This window comes from Anopheles gambiae, chromosome 2, assembly GCF_943734735.2.
Source record: "Anopheles gambiae chromosome 2, idAnoGambNW_F1_1, whole genome shotgun sequence".
Classification (NCBI taxonomy): domain Eukaryota; kingdom Metazoa; phylum Arthropoda; class Insecta; order Diptera; family Culicidae; genus Anopheles; species Anopheles gambiae.
Genome location: NC_064601.1, coordinates 25,402,861 through 25,423,184, shown reverse-complemented (window position 1 = coordinate 25,423,184; position 20,324 = coordinate 25,402,861). Strand labels below are relative to the sequence as shown.

The window sequence follows — 20,324 nt, the reverse complement described above, 5'->3', positions numbered from 1 at the left end:
ATAAATCGTGGGAACCAACCAATAAATCGTGGGAAACCCTGTATGTCTGTGTGTGTGTGTGTGTGTCTGTGTTCACAATTCGCTAAACCCTTCAAAACCCCGGCTTACGACAAAACTGACGATCGTATAAGCCGGGCTAAGACGTACACACGCCCGTACGGCGAATGCTAATGTCATTACCACACGACGCTCGAGTGAGCAAACAAGAGAGTTCCACAACAAGAGTGACAACGACAACGCGGGCAACACAGTTTCGAGTTTCCTTCTGGCCTCGTGTGGAAGCGCCGAAAATCGCTGTACCGAGAAGAAGTGAAACGACATCGGGGAAGATGGTGTGGTAACGGGGTACGTCCCGGGATGGGGGGCAACGCAACGTGGAAGGTTTGTTCCTTTCGTTCTTGGCAGGGTGTAACGGCAAGTGTCCACCAACCAGAGGTTTAGGTAATGGAGCGTGAGGCAACAGATGGTGTTCTAATGGCTTTTGTTCGCCAAATCTGGGCTGTATCGATGTCGATAGTGTGCAACCGTATCAACTTACCCCGATCAGATTCTCCAGCTCGCCTAGCCACTCGTTCAGCAGCTTCTCGGGATCGTCGGATAGACCCGCCATGATGGGTGGTGAAGATCCTCAGGATAATATTGTCTAGAAGTAGAGAAAAAATAGGAAATTAGAGCCATGTCATAGAGAGGAGGAGTAATTTATAGGAAGAAATTAATAGCGCAAAGAAAAAGTAGTCTTTTTTTGTCTCAAACATACTTTTGACACTGACATCATTCAAAAGTTTCAGCTGATTGCCCAAAAAAAATTGTAAAAATGCTCTTTGTCCCATCTTGTGTGCTCATCACTGTTCATTCGTCTTCTCTGTGATACACTAGCGACATCTTACGTTGAGATGTAGTGCGGATTGCATACTTTCATATTAAACGTTCGGCTGCAAATTGCATAACTGCAGGCGTTCTTAAGCGAACTCTAACCAATTTACAGTGCGTTGTGTAACATTTCGCCTAATTTATGCGATTTGTCTGAAAATGGGCTTAAGCACGTAACAGCGCTACGACACTCCCAGAACAAAGGCACGTGGTAATTAAATTAATATAATCTAAAAAGCACGCCAGCCTACTATTTGGGCAGAATTGAGCTGAACGTTTATAATCACATTACCCGCTGTGTATTATTCTTCCATTACAATTTGGAATTCAAACGCCTTTTCTCCCCCCGGAACCGATTCCACTCTTTCTCGATTACTCTTTTCGCCGTCTTTCGATAAATAAATAAACGGTTCCGGATGTACACGACGTTCTAGCCCCTCCGGATAGCCGTACTTCGGGTGGAAAGCGTTTGCATACAGACGGGAGGTCCAAGAGTATGCGCTGCTCCCCGTGTCCCACCATCAAATAAACCTCCCCCCCCCGTCATCCTATCATCCCAAAAACTCTGATTAATTTCAAGTTCCTTTTCCACACCAACGCAAACCCCTACGCAAACACTACCAGTTCAAATAGCTTGTAGGAACTTTGCGTGGCCGTGCGCACCTCGCCAGTTCCGAATGCAGCGTGTCGGGACGGGCGGCATCCTTCCCTGGCTGGGATACGGGGGAAGCCTTGGGAGCGTTCTAGACCAACACGGTGTATTGTTTACACTCCGCGCAAGCTACACACTGTGGCTAATTTATCAAAGTATCTTGCAGGCGCGCACACACACACACACACACACGAACATAGCACATACAAGGGGGCAGAGCGGTTGATCTACATCTAGAACGTCGTAACTGGACCAACCACTGTTGCACCGGGTGGTGAGTATGTGTGTAGAGAGAGGGGAAGAAAAAGTAACGGCCCACAGGGTGCGTGTAGTATTGCGCAAAAGTGGAGCATATACACACACACACACAATTGCACCGTTCAACAGAGAGGGAAATTAATAACTTCCTGCCCACTACTACTCGCACGAGGGGGGTGTATTGAAGTGCATTCCAGCGCATACGGGCAATGCACACTGTACGCATAAACACATCGTTGGGAGGAGCAGCATCGACGGAATTCGCGCATCTTCGCCTCTGCTCTGCTCGGCGAGAATGTGAAGAAAGCACGCACCACGGGATGGTGGGATGAAGAAAACGGGAGAAAGGAACACACCACGACAAGCACTAGAACACGCACGCACGATGCGTTTTTGGTGGGGCGATGATTTATATTAATTCGTATGCCGTTCCTGCCGCACGTAGCGGAAAATGGCCGGAGAGCATTTTCAGTGGACCGCAAACACTACGCAAGGAATAAATTTAATTCATTGCGTTTCGCACAATTATAATAATTTTTCCTTCAGCCTATTGGTAATGCACAGCGCGGCACACACTGGCACACACTACATGTCCATTACAGCTGGAAGCACTCTGTGGCCAGGATTTATGTCGATTTCGCTTGCAAAGGATTTATAGCGCTGCTCGCCGTAATTTTCACACGCAATCGAGCACTACTCACTTACGCGCGGCCGAGTGGCCATTTTAGTATTCCACTCGGCAGCAGTAAAGGAATTAGGGCTCGGGGAAAGATCCTGACGACAGCTTAAGAGCAAGGCTGTGTCGTCCGTACTTTGGAGCTATGATTTCTGATAAATGTGTCCCCACCCGTCCGCCAGCATTTGCTGATGCCCTCACTCGCTGTGTGCGTTGCATTGCGCATTCCCGCAGTGATAAGCTTGCTTCGCACGGCGTAAGAGGTTTCAAACTGGCTGGAAAATTCAAACACACCCCGTGCTGCACAACTCCTTCCAAAGTGTAAAGGCAATTCGTAGCAGCGACATTTGCATAGAGAAAACATAACAACCACCCTACCGTTTCGTTCCCAATCTTACCAGCAAAGCAAGCACGCAATCAACTCACGCAGTTTATGGTTTACCGCAACAGAACTGCCACCCATTCTCTGCTCTCCCCGCTTTGCTCTATGTCAAAGAGAGACAAAGAGACTAAACAAAAAATAAAGGAAAACATTCACAAAACCTACCGTGACCCCTAATCTGTGCAACAAATAGAAAAAAAGACGACGAAAAAACACACACAACACCTTTCTACTAAACTGGTTAGCCCTTAAGGCGTTACGGAAGGGCTCCCCCGTTCCTGCGCTTGCCGTTCTGTGGGTCCCCCGAAAAAAGTGGGTCGTTCGAGAGGAAGGCCAACTGCCGCATGATAAACAAATCACTGCACATCTCACCTTCCGAAAGCTTCCGTCGTTGCAGGCTGACACAAAAGCCTAACACACACACAAACACCCCAGCCCAGAAGGCTTCTATGTTGAGCGTCATCGTTAAAAGCTGCAGCACATCTTGCCTTTCAGGTTGGCTCCGTAAAACGTCACCACAAGAAAGTTTACGGCCTAGCGAGAAGATCGTTCACGCAAGCCCCCTGGCACAAATCCTGCCACAGCATCTACCTGCCTGCCTAGACACAACGGAATCCATCATCCCTAGATTGGACACTGCTGAATGGTGTGAGGAAAAGTGTTCGTCCCCCGACAGACAGCCAACTCTCCTCCGGCTGACGACTTAATCCCGACAACGTTCCGACCGGAACCGGCCATCATCGATCGAGAAGCCATTGCGAAAAATGGGACTTGAGAAGGAGGAGCAGAATGATGGTTGAGTGACACGGAACGAACGGTGGAATGATAAACGGTGCATAAAATTAAAACAAGCCTTCGTCCGGGCCGGTATGGACGGCTCCGGGGGCACAATGACTATGGGCGAGAAGAGCCAGCGGCAACTCATTTTCAACTCATCTTTGTATGAGAAAACTGGGTTACTTTGTGGTCGGGGTGGAAATGCGCGTGTGTCACCAAAGGCACATCCCCACGCGCCTTTCCATGACCATATGGAAAGTGCCCCCTCGAGCGGTGGACACAGCACGCGGGCGATGAAACTTTAAACGCAACTGTGACATAGAAAATAGGTTCTCTTGGTTGCTGATGGGCTGATGGGTGGGGTGAGGTGGACAGCGCAAAACACAAAAAAAGAGAAGATCAATAATTGGAAACCCATTTCGCTAGAAACAGTTTGGCCCAATTAGAGCCAGCAAGAGCCAGAGAGACACAGCGGCTGGGGGGAGACACTGTGCACTGTGCGGTTTTGTGTGTGGCGTCGTTTTGTGGAACGAGGCAAAAACCTTGCGCCTTGCGGAGAGAACATGGCCCTGAGGCACAACAATGAAAGCACAAGTATGACCTATAACACAGTGCCCCACACACACACACACACACACACACACACACACACACACACAAACAAGCGCGGAGTAACATGCCCATGCCTGGCACACCAAGTCGCTTGTAGTGGGGGCTGCTCTTTGCTTGCACGATAGCTGTGTTTAGTTAAACGGCCCAGCTGGGGGGGTGGCGAGCTGGCAGCATAGCAAAGAGCTGTAATGAAAAGGCGAACTATAATTTGGAGGCTGCCTGCGGAACGGAACATTATCTTCGCGTGGGGGCATTTTCCAAACGGTTTCTTTCTAAGAGACAAGCGACGAACTCCGGGCGGGGGAGCGCTGGGCACTGAATAAACTGATGATCATCGGCTGCCGATCGGATAGCATGTCATTATCTCGAAGGTTTGGTGTTGGAGCCCTCTCCCTCTGCCAGTGTGTTAGTGTGTTATGAAGAACCTTGGATACGATACACCACTGGGCTCTGTTTTCTTTGATGTAGCATTCATGAGCTGCGATGGCGCTTTATCTAATACCCAGCAACGAGCAAGACAGAGAGAGAGAGAGAGAGAGTTAAAAGATGGGTGGTAGAGACACATAAGCACAAGCGATGATAATAATTTCCACTGCAAAAACGGTGCGCTGATAATGGAGATGTTGAAGTTTTATAATCATGCAAACTTGCATGGCCTGATAAAGGCGACTGTGCGACCAACCACCACCGGCACTGGCGCATACATTACGCATCCATAAACGGCAGCAGCATTAATCTCCTACAGAGAGCAAAGGAGAGGGACGCGATCACTGGTTCAGCATACTGTCACCGACTCGGAAGGAAAGCAACTCCCGATGGCAGAAGCTTCACAGAACTGGAGTGCACACACATACCAAAAAATGGTTCATCTCTTGTCACTTTACAAACCATGCGTCACTGTAGACCCTTTTGCACTGCTTACCCCGTACGAGTGGAATATTTACGAGCGCAAACTAACGTCAAATTGCAGCAGCAACGAACTAAGCAGATCCATATGTGGGGATCTTGGCGCCGTCGGCTTACTTTTGCATATGGTGCCAGGCACACAAACTCGCACGCTAGGTTGAACGTGCGGCGTGTACTTAAGAGAGCACACCACACGGTACACGCGCTTTCTGCGAGTGCTTACTAACGCGGGTGCAGCCCTGGGTCGCTATGGTTGGCGCCTGGCGCACGGCGGCATCGGCCCCACACGCAGCTCGACACACTCCGAGCTCCATTACGCCACCGACGGAGGGAAAAAAATTATAGCACACAAATGCAAATCGCAAAAGCGGCTTCCGACCGCGGCCTGGTGACCACGACGATCGACCCACAGAGAGCGTAGTGAGAGGAGTTGGAGTGCTGAAATAGCAGAGGCAGCGGCTGGCGCCATCTAACGGATGGAATCGCATCGTAACGAGCGGACCAGTGAAATGAAGCCATCATTGGTGGTGTACTCGGTAGCGCTTAGTCAGCCTCCGATGGTCGATGGTCGTATGGGAGCCTTTGGAACCTACACACAGTCACACACACGCACGCGTAGAGAGCCGACCTTGTAAAGTCCCATTAGCAACGATACAATAGAGCGGAGTGGCTGAACGACGTCAATGAACAGCAGCAGCTAGTGTAAGTGACAGCGGTAATGGCGGTTAGAAGCTGCCTCACTGACGCGGTGATAGAACATTAGCAACGAAAGGGGCAAGTCATTTCTACACAGGTGGGAGCAGCGCGTCATTAGATAGATGATGCTGCAAGGAAAGGCTATGTAGTTCCGGAGCGATGATGGACAGAAAATGTCACACCAAGGACGGCTCCGTGAAAGGGATTACTTCATCAGCGCGCCGCTCTAACGTGTCGCTAACGAGGCGATGCTAGAAAGTCAGAAATTTTGCTTTCCTGGGAAACTGTGGTCACACCCGGCTGCGCGATGGACGCCGTGGGGTCAGTGGGTGTGTGGGAAACGTGCTGGAATTCACTTATCCCGGATAAGAACGGATTAGAAGGAAACGGGCAAAGCATTAGGGCGGGATTATCTACGCTCACGATTGCTCTGTAATTTGTGGGGTAGTGTCGTTTCTGTCGTTTCCTATCGTTTTCAAACTTTGTTGTAATTAAATACTTTAAAGTCATTTCCATGCTGAATCAATCCTCCTACAAGCGGAAAAAAGACTGCTCCCTCTTTCTCTTGCTCTCTCTCTCTCTGTCTCTGTCTCATGGCATTTAATTACAATGCAGCGGCCACACAATTCTTGCCATTCTTTTACCCATTCCACTGATAATCGGCCTGCATTCCACAGCCCATTCCCATTAGTCGGCGTGCAATGATGCTCCCCGTTTCCCAAGGGATCCCTCCCCGCAACAATGCCCACATCAATCAAGCCTTCATCCCCCATATTCCCAGCACTTCCAGCGCGCTAACAAAAGTGTATGCGGGTGTGTATGTTGCTAATGCGTCGCCACTGCCGCCGCCACGGAACGCATATTTGCAACGTCTGCGATTCAATCAAACGACATCAAAACACGCGATAATCTGTTGACGGGGCGTGCGCGCGCGCTTGTGGAAGCAGCCAACAGTCGCCCAGACTCCCACTGATGTTGCCAATTTATAGCGTGTCTGTGTGCGTTTACAACGCGCCACGGAAGCTGCGGAACGCCACCCGAGTGTGCTCGTTAATCACGTCGCGTGATGAGCACAAACGCGCGGGTCCTACACCAAACCAAAAGGCGGGTTGGTTCTACAACTGCGCCAAACTCAAACACTGTCAACGTTTGAACTTTGGCTTAACATTGGACTTATCGTGTGGTTTTATTTTTTGCTAACCACCTCCTTCTTGCACTCCCGTTGTTTGTTCCCACCAGCGACAGATTTCCTCGGACAGAGAGGTCCCTCAGTCAACCCTATCCCCAACAGAGAAACCCAAAACAGATGTGTATCAGATGGTCCCGCATGGCACCGGGGGAATGAATGTACCCCGCATGCTCCACACCACCACCATCGCGTGGCTTGCTATTAATTTCCTACTTTCGCTTATTAACCTTCAAGGAATAGACTTTTCACTGCTGTCTGGGCTTGACGCTCACTTTCCAGGCTGGCAAGCGGTGGGTTTAGAGTGCCATACGTTTGACTTTGACATGACCGGCTTAAGCAGGATTAAATGACGGGACGCCGGTACGAGGGGCTTGCCCCATAATGCTCCCTTCCTCCCCAATTAGTCCAGCTCCTTCTCTTGTAATTGAAAAAAAAGAGCTAAATGCTCGAATCATGTTTCAATTCCGTTCGAATTCTACGAGGAAATGCGAACACTAACGGCATATGGGAGCGAATAGGCCGGCATGACCTGCCATGTGCGAAGCATTCATCGGGATTCCATAGGAAAGTACAAGAAGCGGCAAGAAACTCAATGCAAGAACAAAATCAACTGTATTTCCCGGAGCAGTTGTTTTTTGGGTTTTACGCACCGTTTACAAAATGGTTTGCAAAAAGAATGCTTTGCATAATGCTAAGCAGATGTTACCCTTACCCGCTGCTACTCCAGCGGTGGCCTCCGCTACGCCCGTTCGAAGAAATTAGAAACCGAAAAGCATTCAGGCTCGATTGCGCGGCTAATTACTTGCTGCGCTGTAATTTCAACCTCCTTCCCGGATTCTTAGGCTAATTGAGGGTCCGATTGCATCGTTAATTGTTGTTCGAAATTCCAGTCTGCAACTACAACAGTACAGAAGCCACATAGCAATTACAAGCCTACAGAAAACCTTAAATGGGTGTTAAATCGTCTGAACATCGTCATCTACGCCTCATCGATGCAATCGTCCGCACCGAAGGTTTTCGATCGATAGTCGGAGTTCCGCCTAGAATCGTTAACTTTGCCTACCCCCGGCTACAAAAACGGCCCCGACGTGTTCCCCGTTAGTTCCACTCATCTCGCGACACAGAACGTCTTGGAGACAAATGGAACAGCAAGCAGCATGGCGGATGGAGCAACACAGAAAACAAACGCTGTAAAAATATCCCCCAAGCAGAACGAAATACCTCACCCACCCTAAGGGGGGGGGGGGGGGGGGGGCCAGGGAGTTTGTTCCTTTCGCTCAGCAGTAGTTCCCCAAAACAAACGCTACACGCTTCTTCAAAAGTGAGTGTTATGTTTGTGGCTGGAATCTCTCTGTGTGAAGGGATAGCGAAATCCCCAAGTGAGACATTTACCACCTTTCTAAGAGGGCATCCATCCCCCGCAACACTACGCTCTCTCCAGTGACTTTGTCGGGCGGACGGGGGTCCCTGGAGCGGTATGTTCACGATGTATTCTAATTTCACGACTACGCCTGCAGCGAAGGTTTACATTTCCGAGACCCGCGGACGATATCCGATTCCGCTCCTTTCCAATTTTTGCCCACCACGGAAGAATGTGCGCATTCCCGGGTGGGGTGGTGGTGGTGTGACATTTTGTGAAGTCTCGTCGTTGTCTTTCCGTCACCTCGGGTATGATGATGATGATGGGAAAGTTGGAATGGAAAGATCTACCAGGGAACAGATGTTCATTGTGTCCCGAAGGTTTTGTATTCTGGAACTTAGGCATAATGGTACAATTGCTGTTGCAAAACCTAAGAACAGTATAGATGAAGTCATCGAACAAGATTGGGTCATCTGAAAGCCCGCACACTAAAACAGTGATCAATTCAATGTTATGATAGAACTGAGAAGGACAATCTACCACCAAGCTCCAACCCAACGTCACAAAACCGTCCACCACCCTCTGCTAAGTGTGACGTCCCATCCATGTTGTACATTAACCACAACGAGCTGCATTCCGACATGCATGCTTGGTGCTGGTGGTACATGAAACAGTAGCGCATCGGATGACATCGGCCATCCTCTCCGGCCAGAAGGCACAAAAAGTACCCTATCCCCACAAACACACAAACACGCAAACGAAGATTGATGGATGTACGGAGGAGCATTGAAATGCGATAGTGCCTCCCAAGCGTCTGCTCACACGGCAGTGTGTGTAATAAGAGGCCACACACTCGCCTCCCCAAGAAACTCTCCAGTCCCAAAACAATGCAGTCGCAGCAGTCGAAAGGTAACCCTAAACTGCTTCAAAAGCTGACCGGGGCACTGACGTTGGAGTTGGAGTTTGGAAGTGAATATCTTCCCAGCAGCCCAATTCAATGGATGGTGACCCCTGGGGAAGGCTCAACAACAAAAAATAAACAAAACCTCTTATAACGTCTTCTGCTGAAATCAATACCCAAGATCGATGAGCATTATCGTGCTGTTTGGACAGTTCAATAGATGTCCCGTGCGAGCGAACACACAGTACCACACACAGCAACATCTTTTACGGGCCAAATCCCGGCCAGCACGCTACCGTGGTTCGTGTCCGCTTTAATGCCGCTATCTCTAATGGCCCCCCCTTCTGATGTATGCGTGCTGCATCTCATCATACGATAAATGATGTGCCAGTTCTTTCCACTTTCAATCAATACGGCTGCTATTGGCTGCGCCCGAGCGCATAAAATATCGGAACGGAAGGAAGCAGAGCAAAACACACACACACACACACACACACACAAAACAACGAAAGTGCAACTTTGTCGTTTGTAATGATTCGCTTTAAGCGGATCAGACCTCGCGTCCCGATGCACCTACGCATTTACGGGCGCGCGAGCGTATGCTCGTAAAGCGACAAGACAAATGCTCCCCCCCCCCCCCCCCCCCCCGGGGCAACCCGCGTATAAACACGAAAAATGTCGTGCAACCCCGGCAGCGAGACGGCTTTTGGCTGTGGGGAGGGAGTGCTATTAATGGGGGGTTCGTCGTCTTCGTCACCAGTTTTTGGTTTGGAGCGAACGGAGAAGCAGGATGGAGGTAAAGGCAGCAAACGCCCTCCCCAAACACCCAAACGGAGCGCGGAAAGTGATTCCCGAGCGATCGTAAACTAACAACGATCGTAACTCACCCTGAAGCAGTACGTCTCCTTCCTTCCCCCACCTGCCTGCCTGGACGGACCCGCACGCCGACGAGGCAGAGCCGAAAAAATGCACCAGAAATGCAGGCACGAATCGATCGAAACGCGATCGCATTTTGGGGCACACAGTTGTCGTTGTTGTTGTTGTTCTGTTTTTGTCCCGTCGGCCATACACCCCCCCCCCCTCCCCTCTCCCCCTAACGCACACCGATTGATCGTGTGGCCCTTTTAACTTTTCCAACGCGTCTCTCGCTTCACACTCGCTGTAGGGCGGGTTATTTACGCTTGGGCAAGCAAATTCTGCCCGGAACAAGGGCGACTCAGACCCATCACCTCCTCCTCCTCCTCCACCTCTCTCCCTCCAGAACGCATCTAAACGAGAAGTGCGTCGTCTACCTCCGTCCCTCCTGCCCAACAAAGCAGCAGACAAGGCGTACGCAAAAGCCGGGAGTGCAAACCCATGCGCGCGCGAGCGCATGAAGAGCACGCTCGTGGAAATGGGGTGGAGATACACTCCACGCCGACATTTGACACACTCGCGGCAGATGATCGTCTCGCGGGATCTTCTCCCATAACCATAACAAACATTACGCAGCGTCAAACTGTGCCGCAGCGGGAAGGAAAGCGAAGAAAAGTCCATAGAGTGCATTTCCGTCCGGTTTGCGAACAACCCCGTTTGAGGGGCGAGTTGGAGTTAAACCCAAGACAACACATCACACACACAGAGCGTGTTTCGATGTAAACGGCAACATCACTCAAACACAAACATGGAGGTGGAGGTGCGGCCCGGCTGGGGAAACTATATACGAGCGATAAAATTAATCCCGACACACACACACGCTTCCAATTCATTTTCTAATGTGTGGGGGGGTAAGAGTAATCTGCATGACATGGTTTCTAATTTTTGTGACTCTCATTCGTTATTTGTTTTTTTTTTTTGTCTCTCTTCTCCTTCTCACGTTCTGTGTTGCTTTCTGTCTTTCTACCCTTACACACACACACACACAGGGGAGCTCATTCATGCTCACAAATTTATCCAAATCCATCCAAATCCCGGCCGAATGGAGCTCCCCCTCACCCACTCGAAAGCTGCTCCAGTTTTTTGTGTGTATTTTTTGTTTGTTCTTCTTTCTTCTTTATGTTTGCGTTTCTCCGTTACTGTTAGCATCGTTATTGTTATCATCTTGATTTCGCATACTTTAAGCATCATCAAAAGGCAGTGCTTACATTTTTATTTGATTCCTTTTCTCGTCTCATTTCATGTTTTCGTCTTCTTGTTTTGTTTCTCTTGTTTGTTTTCTGTTTCTGTTTGTTTTCTTTTCCTCTTGCCTTTCTCGCTCTCTAAGCTTCGTTGCGGAGATTTGTTTCCTTTTTTTCTTTTTTTCTATTGTTATCTTCTATTCTGCATGCTCTTTATGCCGTGTTTCTTTGCCCCCACCTCCGTCCGTGTTCGCGGTGTGTTTTTGCTAATTTGCCGGCGCGATTTGTTTGCAGGTTCATTTGTTCAGGTTTCACCCACCTTTATCGCTTCCTTTTGCGTTCCTCGCGTCTACCTTTTATTGTTCTGTCATCATAAATTGTAAACTGTCTGTTTGCTGCGGTTACTGTGATATCGATGATATCGACGCTAAGGATCGGTGGTGTTGTCGGTGCCACAGTTTGGTTGTTCGATTGTTGCTCGTCTCTCGCAAAAGCATACAAATTTAAAAATCGTGATCTTTGTCCATCTTCAATACGGTTTTCCCGGCCGCCGCCGCCGCTCGGTGTGTTATTTATGACAGGCGACGTTATTTAAAGCTTTAATGGTCAGTGGGACGCTCTTTATACGCAAAACAAAGCCCAACCCAAAGGGCGCACGCTCCGTGTTTTGCTTCGATTTGATTGAACTGATGATGAGCCGGGAATGATATAACCAGTGAACCACCGAAAATGTCCATGGACCCGCGTCATTTCCTAGGGGGAGGACCCCGTCTAGGGGTCGCTTTGTTCCAGTGTATGCGCGCTTTTTTGTTGTTGTTTCGATTGGCCCCGCCGGTTCGTAAATTGAACGCCAAACATTCATATGCCTCCTCGTAGCTTCGATGTTGGATCCGTGGCAGAGAAAGAGTCGCGCAACTTCACTCGCGGTCAAACAAAAGTCTTCCGCTTTGTCCTGCTTATGCCGGACCGGTTCCCGCGACTCCGGTGGGGGGTCGAGAGGGTGAGTAGGATGGCTTGGGTGTGTGTGTGTGTGTGGTGCACTTAGAGACGAATCGACCATTGAACCATCTTTCTTCTGCCATCTCATCTTTCCCCGTCCCGTCGTGTGTGTGTGTGCCCCGGGTTCACTTTGCCCACTCCCCATCTTCCCGCTCCTCCCTCCAGCATCTCTTCCACGCTTCATCGAGCTTGGGAGGCCTTCGTTTGGGGGTCCTCTACTCTTACTCGTTGGCTCGTTTTCTCTCGGCCGGTGCCTCCTATTTTAATGTTTCGTTTTTAGTTTGCAACCAACCCTCCCCTCACCCGCCCATATTACAGCTTCCACACGCACACACACACACACACACACGGCCTACACACCATTAACGCCCTCCTCTGCCCCTCTTCCGTACGAAAAGACACACTCATCTACATACGCAAAAGCGTGAAGGCGCGTGTTCGCGCAGCTTTTAGGAAGAAACAAAATCACACAACCATACGCAAGCACACACACACACAGACGTGATTCGTAGCTGCCCTCGGGCTTGTTGTAAGGGGGAGCTTAGGGGGGTGGATAGGAGGGGTTTGTGGTCGCGACATGTAATAAAATAATCTCAACGACGGAACGGGGCGCCCGCGCGCTCGTTTGTGTGCGACGAGGCAACGCTCATTTCGTGCGCTTTCCGTGACCGAATGCTAACGACACAGGACGGTGGTGCGTTGTCCTACCCCACCTGAAGCGCCCCTCTGTGGGGACACTCCCGCTGGTCGGCACGGCACGGCATCTTATATATATATGTTTTGGTTTTTGGCGAACGCGAGAAGCGTGGTACGAAGTTCGCTCGCACTTTGCCGATCGCGAGTGGGCCACAATGAGGTGGAGAATGAAGGGGAGAACAAACCCTTTCCCTCATACTCCCCACCACTAGGAGGTAGGATGCTAACGTATGAGCAATAACAATAATCAACCGTGCAACTTCGACGGCAAACCCTGCTGCCGCCCTGCTCTCCTATCTCAATCGATCGATTGGTAACGCAAAGCGGTGGTGAGGGGTGGAAGGGAGGAGAAATAGAGAGGCAACAGCGCCAAACGCTTGATCAGCTCGATCCCTTTCCTTTAGTGTAGGTTTTTTTACTGCTTGCTGCTGTTGCTGCTGCTGCTGCTGCTTCACACACTGTACGCGACACATTGGCACCGTTCGAGCAATAGGCGTAGCACAGTATGCGTCACACAATTAGCATGCATGCACCGTTTGGCAGAGTTGTAACAACAGATAAAGAAAGAGAGAGAGAGATAAAGTGCGACAGGACATGCCATTTGATCTACAATAAATTATGGAGCGGCGACAACAATATGGTGGCAGAATTGCTTCACGCTGCATGCTAATTGATTGCTGCCGAGAGTGGCATCCAAGTCTTGTATGGGAGATGGTTGCGGCTTATTTCTGCCGCAGCTTGACAATCGCATGCGTAATGTGTCACGCTTTTGTCCTATTCTCTCTGAAAATGCATATAACATCGTTTAAAATCAATAGCTTCTGATCGCTTTAACAAAATCTTGTTCTGCAAAGCATCAATTGAAATTGAATTCACAACAAAGCATGTCCAAATGTTGCTCTCCATGTTACCAGTTTGTTCCACCAAACGATACAAATTCGCTTCAGAATTATTGCCATTCTACTCTACAGTCCCCTCGCTACACTACCTGCTACTCTTATCGAAAAACGTTAATTTGCCAAGCAGTGTTTTGTGTAGCACAAATTCGCTTGTTCTCGCTAATGGCCTTTGCCAAATGTGGCGCTACGAAGCGATTCGTCCGTTCCGCGCGTGGGGTGCTGCTTATCGAACGCGATCGGACCCATCGGCACGGGGGGCACGTGTTTTGTCACCACCGTTTGGTTGATTAGTTTATTGCGTGCCTTTGCTGGTTGTACATGTTTTATTTCTTTATGCATGACATTCATCGAGACCAACCGTCGGGGACGTAAAAAGTAAAGGGACAACTATATTACAAAAAAAAACAGTGAAATAACTGATTAGCAAACGGTGCGAGGCACACTGTACGGCTTCGCAAGGCTCGCGCCTTTGCGCAATGCTTTCGAACGTGCGCTGGAAGCTTCCAAGTGGCGCTGGCGAGGGGTTAAGCCATGCCAACGAAATGCTGGGCTCTGCCTTCACGAAAGGGAGATCTTGCGGGTAGACAAACGGTCCTTAGGAAAATGAGAGGAGGTTCGTTACGATCGATCGGCCGGAAAGGGCTAGTTACTAACCGGACGGGGGTGAAGCTAGGCACTTGGGAGTTAGCGAGGCGGCAAGCACTCTATGCGACACCTACCCGATGGGTCCCTTCCCCCTCCCCCCCCCCCTCCCCTTCACGACCAGCAAAGATGTCGTGAGCATGGATTCGGTTCACTTACACGTAAGGGATTATGCTGGCCGCTTTGCCACGGCGCATGTAGCGCACGATCTCGCGTTGTACTCGTCGCTTGTGTCGGAGGGATGGAAGGCATGAAGTGTGTTTAATGCAAAGCCCGCGCGCACGCTAGACCAAACGCCGAGAAGCATCGGCAGCGGCGACGCCGGCGTCCTGCTGGCGGTAAATGTAAATGAGGTAGAAAAGCGCTACATCCATATGGTAATCAATTTCACCGCCGTGGCCTAAAAACTGCACAAATATTGCACATCTCGCTGACAGGATCACTGCCGGCGGTAGGAAGTTTGCCCGGTGTGTGGCTGTCACCTTACCAAACGATCCGTCCCGGGCACAACGGGCAAGCAGCAGGGCAGCAGCAGTACACGGGTGGAATGCTAATCCATGCAGATGTTGTTTCCAAAGCAAAGTGATTCTTCATGTACGCTGGCGAAGCAAAAAGGCCAAAACCAGCAGTGGTAGCGTGAGCCCTACACAAGCTAGCAACACAATTCGCCAATCACCTGCCCTAGAGCGATTGATCAATCGCCGACGTAGCCGCTGCCGACGGAGTCCGGAGTCTTCCGAACAAAAACACCAAAAACCGGAATGCAGCGTGACTCGCTGTCTTTGCTGCTTCCAAGCGATCAGGAGCGGCCCTCTAACACTGTGCCCCGAAAATACGGTGCTCCGATTTTAAGCTATCTAAAGACGACAGAGCAAAGCCCACTGTACCCTGCCGCCTCTGGCATAGGAAACCGGACAGCCGAAAACGTGTTTGGTAGGGTCTTTCGGAGCCGTGTTTGTGTGGAGAGTCGTCCAGCTCCCAAGGTTTTGGGAGGGGAATAGATAACCGATCGATCGATAAAGCGATCATATTGATGTGTTAATCGAAGTGTTTGATTCGGAGTTTCCAGATACAAAAACCGGCTGTGGCATCGATACTCCATTATCCAACGCTCCAGAGGTCAAGAGGCGACATCGAAACTGAGGTAGCAGCGAGTAACCTTGGATCATCTCTTACTTCTTCTAACACTGCGCACACGATAAGAACATGTTTGCAAACAACTACAGCAACCAACAACACAACCCAACCTCCTCCTGCACGTACGTGGTCATCAGACCACCCGGGCAGAATAGTTTTGTAAATTTCCGCACTCCCTGAGAACGTTGCTAACCTCCCTTCGCCACCCTTGGATGGAACGTGTGATACATTAAGTTACATTTTTCTTAGCTTCCCGCTTTATGACCGGTGGCAGCATTTTTGCTTTTAATGGTAGCAAAAGTAAACTCCTCCACTTCCCTATCGTCGTAAACTTGCAGCCCCGCTGCAAGGGGTTTATACAAAACAGCTGGGGAGCTGCTGTGAACTATCAGTGCGACTATAACGAGCCGAAGTCACCGCAGCGGGCTTTCAGTGTGATAAGCGGTCGAGCAATGGGTTCTGGGTTGGAACTAAAACAAACAACCGGAGGCAACCGCTCGGGACGACCGGGGTAGGTATATCAGCTCGGTGACGTGCGGGAGTAGAACGAGGTTTTGGGCCATGCTGTTAGCTTCTTCAGCTTTCGTTGTTGTGGCTTCGGTAGAGCATGATATATATTTGATAGTTCTTAATAGTGAACTCTCTTTCTTTCTCTAATTCGTAAAACCATTCTAATGTGAACATTATTAATAGTACGTTTTTTACTAGGTACGATTATTAATTCCAACACATTGTTATCTCTCTTATCCGGTAGATTCCTCGTATACAGTACATGTCCGCCAATACCAGACATCTCAAATTTGAAGAGACTTTCAAATGCAGTTCTCTGCTTATTGTCAGACCATCTAAGGACACGTTTTGTTCTATCTTCTTTTCTGGTCTTGGATGCAAAAAATAAAAGATTACAAAACTTGTTAGAATTATGTCTGAAAACTAAAGGTATAACCAGGATGCAAAAAATAAAAGATTACAAAACTTGTTAGAATTATGTCTGCAAACATTATGAATTATGTTCTGTAGCATATGTTCAAGCAACGTTTTCAGCACATTATTGATTCTTCAATGTTCTTAAAGCTCGTAAGAACATTTCAATCTCTGCAATGTGCAAACCTCTACTTCACTCCGCTAGTCCCATTGGATTGCGGATAAGAGGGAGTTGACTGTACTTAGTTAATACCAGGTTTTGGAAATGCGTCATTGGCTTTGCAGCACCATTTGTGTGACTTAGAGCAAACCATATTTGCATTCCACGGTGATTCATTCCGCTGATAAGGAATTGCTTTGCGCTAACTTCGTAGACCCGAGCTCCAACGGAATCGGACGTGAATGCACTCAAACTGGGACTTTCCATCTAGACACCAAAGGCTCCCACTCATTAACTCAACGAGTAAGCAATTTGGAGTCTTTAGGAAGTTAAGTATGTTACATCTTTACGACCAACATCTTTAAAATTGAGATCTCTCGATCTTCCTCCTCTCCCGATAATGACCTCAACTGCCCCTGGTTGCAGCGGCAGCAAAAGGGTGATAAAATTGTTTACTGATCTCATGAAAAATTCATTCCTAAACACAACATTTTGGAATCCGTTCGCGACCCTCCAGGGATGATGGGAAGCATCGATCAAAAGAGAGAGAGACAGAGAAGAAGGTGCATTGACGATCGTGCGCTCGCATAAGCGTAGTCAATAAAAATTTTTTTTTTCAATCAAAATACCTTCCCGCCTGGCTGGCGAGCCTGGCACTAACATGAAGTTGATAATTTCATTAAAGACCCATCACTTTCGACACCGAAATGGTTCCTCCTTTCGCTCATCGGATGCGCCCCGCCGGTGGCTTCGACAGTCCGCTCTTGCATGGCTGCAAGATAAGATTTCCTCGACTCCAATGCTCAGCGTCTTTGGCGCGTTTAAGCGGTGTGAGGATCCCCGTGGTGCCTCTTTTAGTGGATCCTTTCTTTCGACCTCCCGAAGAGTCGTGTCGTGTGTGTGTGTGTGTGTGTGTGTGTGTGTGTGGGACGCGTGCACTGGGCCTGTTAGCGATCATCACGGTTGCAGTCGGATGCAGTTACACCTTTCGAACTCACCTCGTTCGATCCGGGTGTGTGTGTGTCGCTTCTTTCAAACCAGAACGCGTTGTCGATCGCAGTGTCGATTGGCGTTTTAAGGCCAGGCCAGCAGCCTCTTCCTAACAGCAGCAGCAAGCCCACCACCATACACACGTTCGATTCCTTTCTCCCCGGGCGCTTTCACACCTACTCATCTCGGGTTCGGACAATTATTCATTCACCCCGCTGCCCCGCTGGGCGGTGCCACAATCGGCCCACTTCCTCCCATTAATCGGCCCACACGCGCCACGGCCCCGGGGGTGATCCTGTGCTGTGCAGCAGAAACCGTGTGGTCGTGGTGCAGCCATATGGTACCAGCGTGGTCGTGGTGCACGATGCACAACCCGCTGCATATAGTGCACCCTTGTGGGGGGGAGGGTAGGGAGGAGGGGGATCGACCCACGATGCCCACACACACACACACACACACACGCACACAACTAAAGAGAGCATAAAGAAAGAAGAGCTAGGTAACTCCAAATTATTGTTTTCAAAATGGACTTACCACAAAAGTACTGCCAGAAGTCTGTAGCCCCACCGCTGGAGGACCAGCTAACTACACGAACGAATCCGGAACCGGACCAATGAACACACAAAAAACCGGCCCACTTTCCCAAATGGCAATATCACAACCTCTTCCAAACCTCTGCAAACTGCACCTAACGGCGGTACAGGGTGGGCAGACCACTTGTGCACATGAACCCGCCAGCAATCGATATTGAATTCTCTCTATCCTAGAGGGCCCTAGAGGCGCGCTCGCTTTTCTATTACACCACACCACTACGAAGGATGCGGCGAACACCACACACAAACACGCACACAGGAACAGGACCACACACACACACACACTTCACACTACGAGTGCACTACGAAACACTGCAGGATGGGAAGATCATGATGCACAGTCCAGGAATAAGGGGGAGAATACTACCGCCGCCGCACAAAGCCGAACGAGATAAATGTTGAGGAAGCACCAGAACAATGCTCACCCTCACGCGTGCCTCTTATCATTATGCGTCGCGCGAAATGCCCGGTAAATTCCGGCACAAACCACATACACACACACACAAGCACACGGGAACACGGGAATACTATTTTGACAACACAACAGCCCCCGGGGACTACCGCGTTATCGCGGCGGTTTCTTCACCTTGCTTTGGTGACGGTGGTTCTTCGCGCGCTGCTTACTACACAATACACTTGCCGTGGAGCTTGCACCATCCAAGCAGGGCTCGAGGTGTGTGGGGCTGTGCAGTAGGCGACGGTCAGCACTCCATAGCTTCCGTTGACGGCATTGGTGATGTCATGTGAACGAACGAGGGGGTTTGCTGGATGCCTTACGGGAACTGCCGGTGGAAGTGCAAAGAAGACATCTCTAAATTCAACACCAACGCGACGGTCACACACACACACCGACCGAGCTAATAGCACAATGGAATGGTTTTACATTTGTTGCCAGTATTTCCGCTCATTCGTGTTTGCCAAACGAGGAAATCTGCAATCGGAAACTGCACTCTCTCGCGCGCGCCCACACTTCCCCGCGATTGGCTTGCGCTTTACGGTGCGTTGTGTTTGGGGTGGTGGTGGTTGTTTTTTCTTTCTTGCACCTTCCACGGCTAGGCACGGTGTAGCATGAACACTGTTTCTTGTTCTGTGCAAAGGACGGGAAACAACTCCACAACCCCGCCTGGTTCTGCTGGTCCTGCACGGGTTGGTCGGGCACTGAAGGAATGTGTTGAGTTTTTCGGTGTCTACTACACTATCGCGCACTTTTCCCCAGGATAGCTCAAAAGCGCTCCAGTTCACAAGAATGTTTAGCACACCTTTTGTCAACACACACACACAATTTGCGTGCCGCGCTGTCTACCGCTCGCCCCGGAAACTTTGGATGGAGGCGCGCGCTGAAAACTGCTGGAAAAACGTTTCGTCCTAAACGAGGTGTATGTCTCGCCCGCTTGCTTTTCCGACTACCACCGTACCAAAAAGCCACACACTCGAGAGCAAAGCGCACGCACGTCCGCACACTGGAAAGCGTTGGCAGCGAGTATGCTGCGAGAGAGCGGCTGCCCTGCAGAGAAGCCGACACCGCCGACGCTGCGAAGCCGAAGCTCTTCTGCACGGCACGGTTTGCGGTGTGTGTGCGCGCGCGAAAGAGAGAAAGCATGCTGGTGGTGGTGGTGGCTGCTCGCTCGTATGCTCCATCATGCTCCAAACAAATAGACAAGCCCCCTCCTGTGAGAGCTGTACCATGAAGCTGGATGATGTATATGTATGTAAAATTTTATAGTTTCAATGTTTATGATTAGTTTAAATAGATGCTTATTGTAAATGTTAAATGAAAAATATCTGTAATTTTTCGTTCAACATCGCTCGACCAAATCAACACAGGACCACCAATCGAGCTCCTAGTTGTGTTGAGTACCCCTGCAATCGGTTCGTGTTTGATTTGCGTGTACCACAGTGCTTTGCAGAT

General features: G+C 49.8%; 1 protein-coding gene across 1 annotated transcript in view; it reads right to left on the bottom strand.

Annotated features, from left to right (window-relative positions):
- The window catches only part of LOC1273266 (ras-associated and pleckstrin homology domains-containing protein 1), a 54,534-nt gene extending 34,592 nt beyond the window's left edge, over positions 1-19,942 (bottom strand). The window contains exons 1-2 of the mRNA XM_061641492.1: positions 18,357-19,942; positions 539-643 (exon numbers count right to left, since the gene is read on the bottom strand). Coding sequence (XP_061497476.1) covers positions 539-610 — 72 coding nt within the window. The 5' untranslated portion in view covers positions 611-643; positions 18,357-19,942. The remainder of the gene's footprint in view (positions 1-538; positions 644-18,356) is intronic.
- Positions 19,943-20,324: the final 382 nt, after the last annotated feature.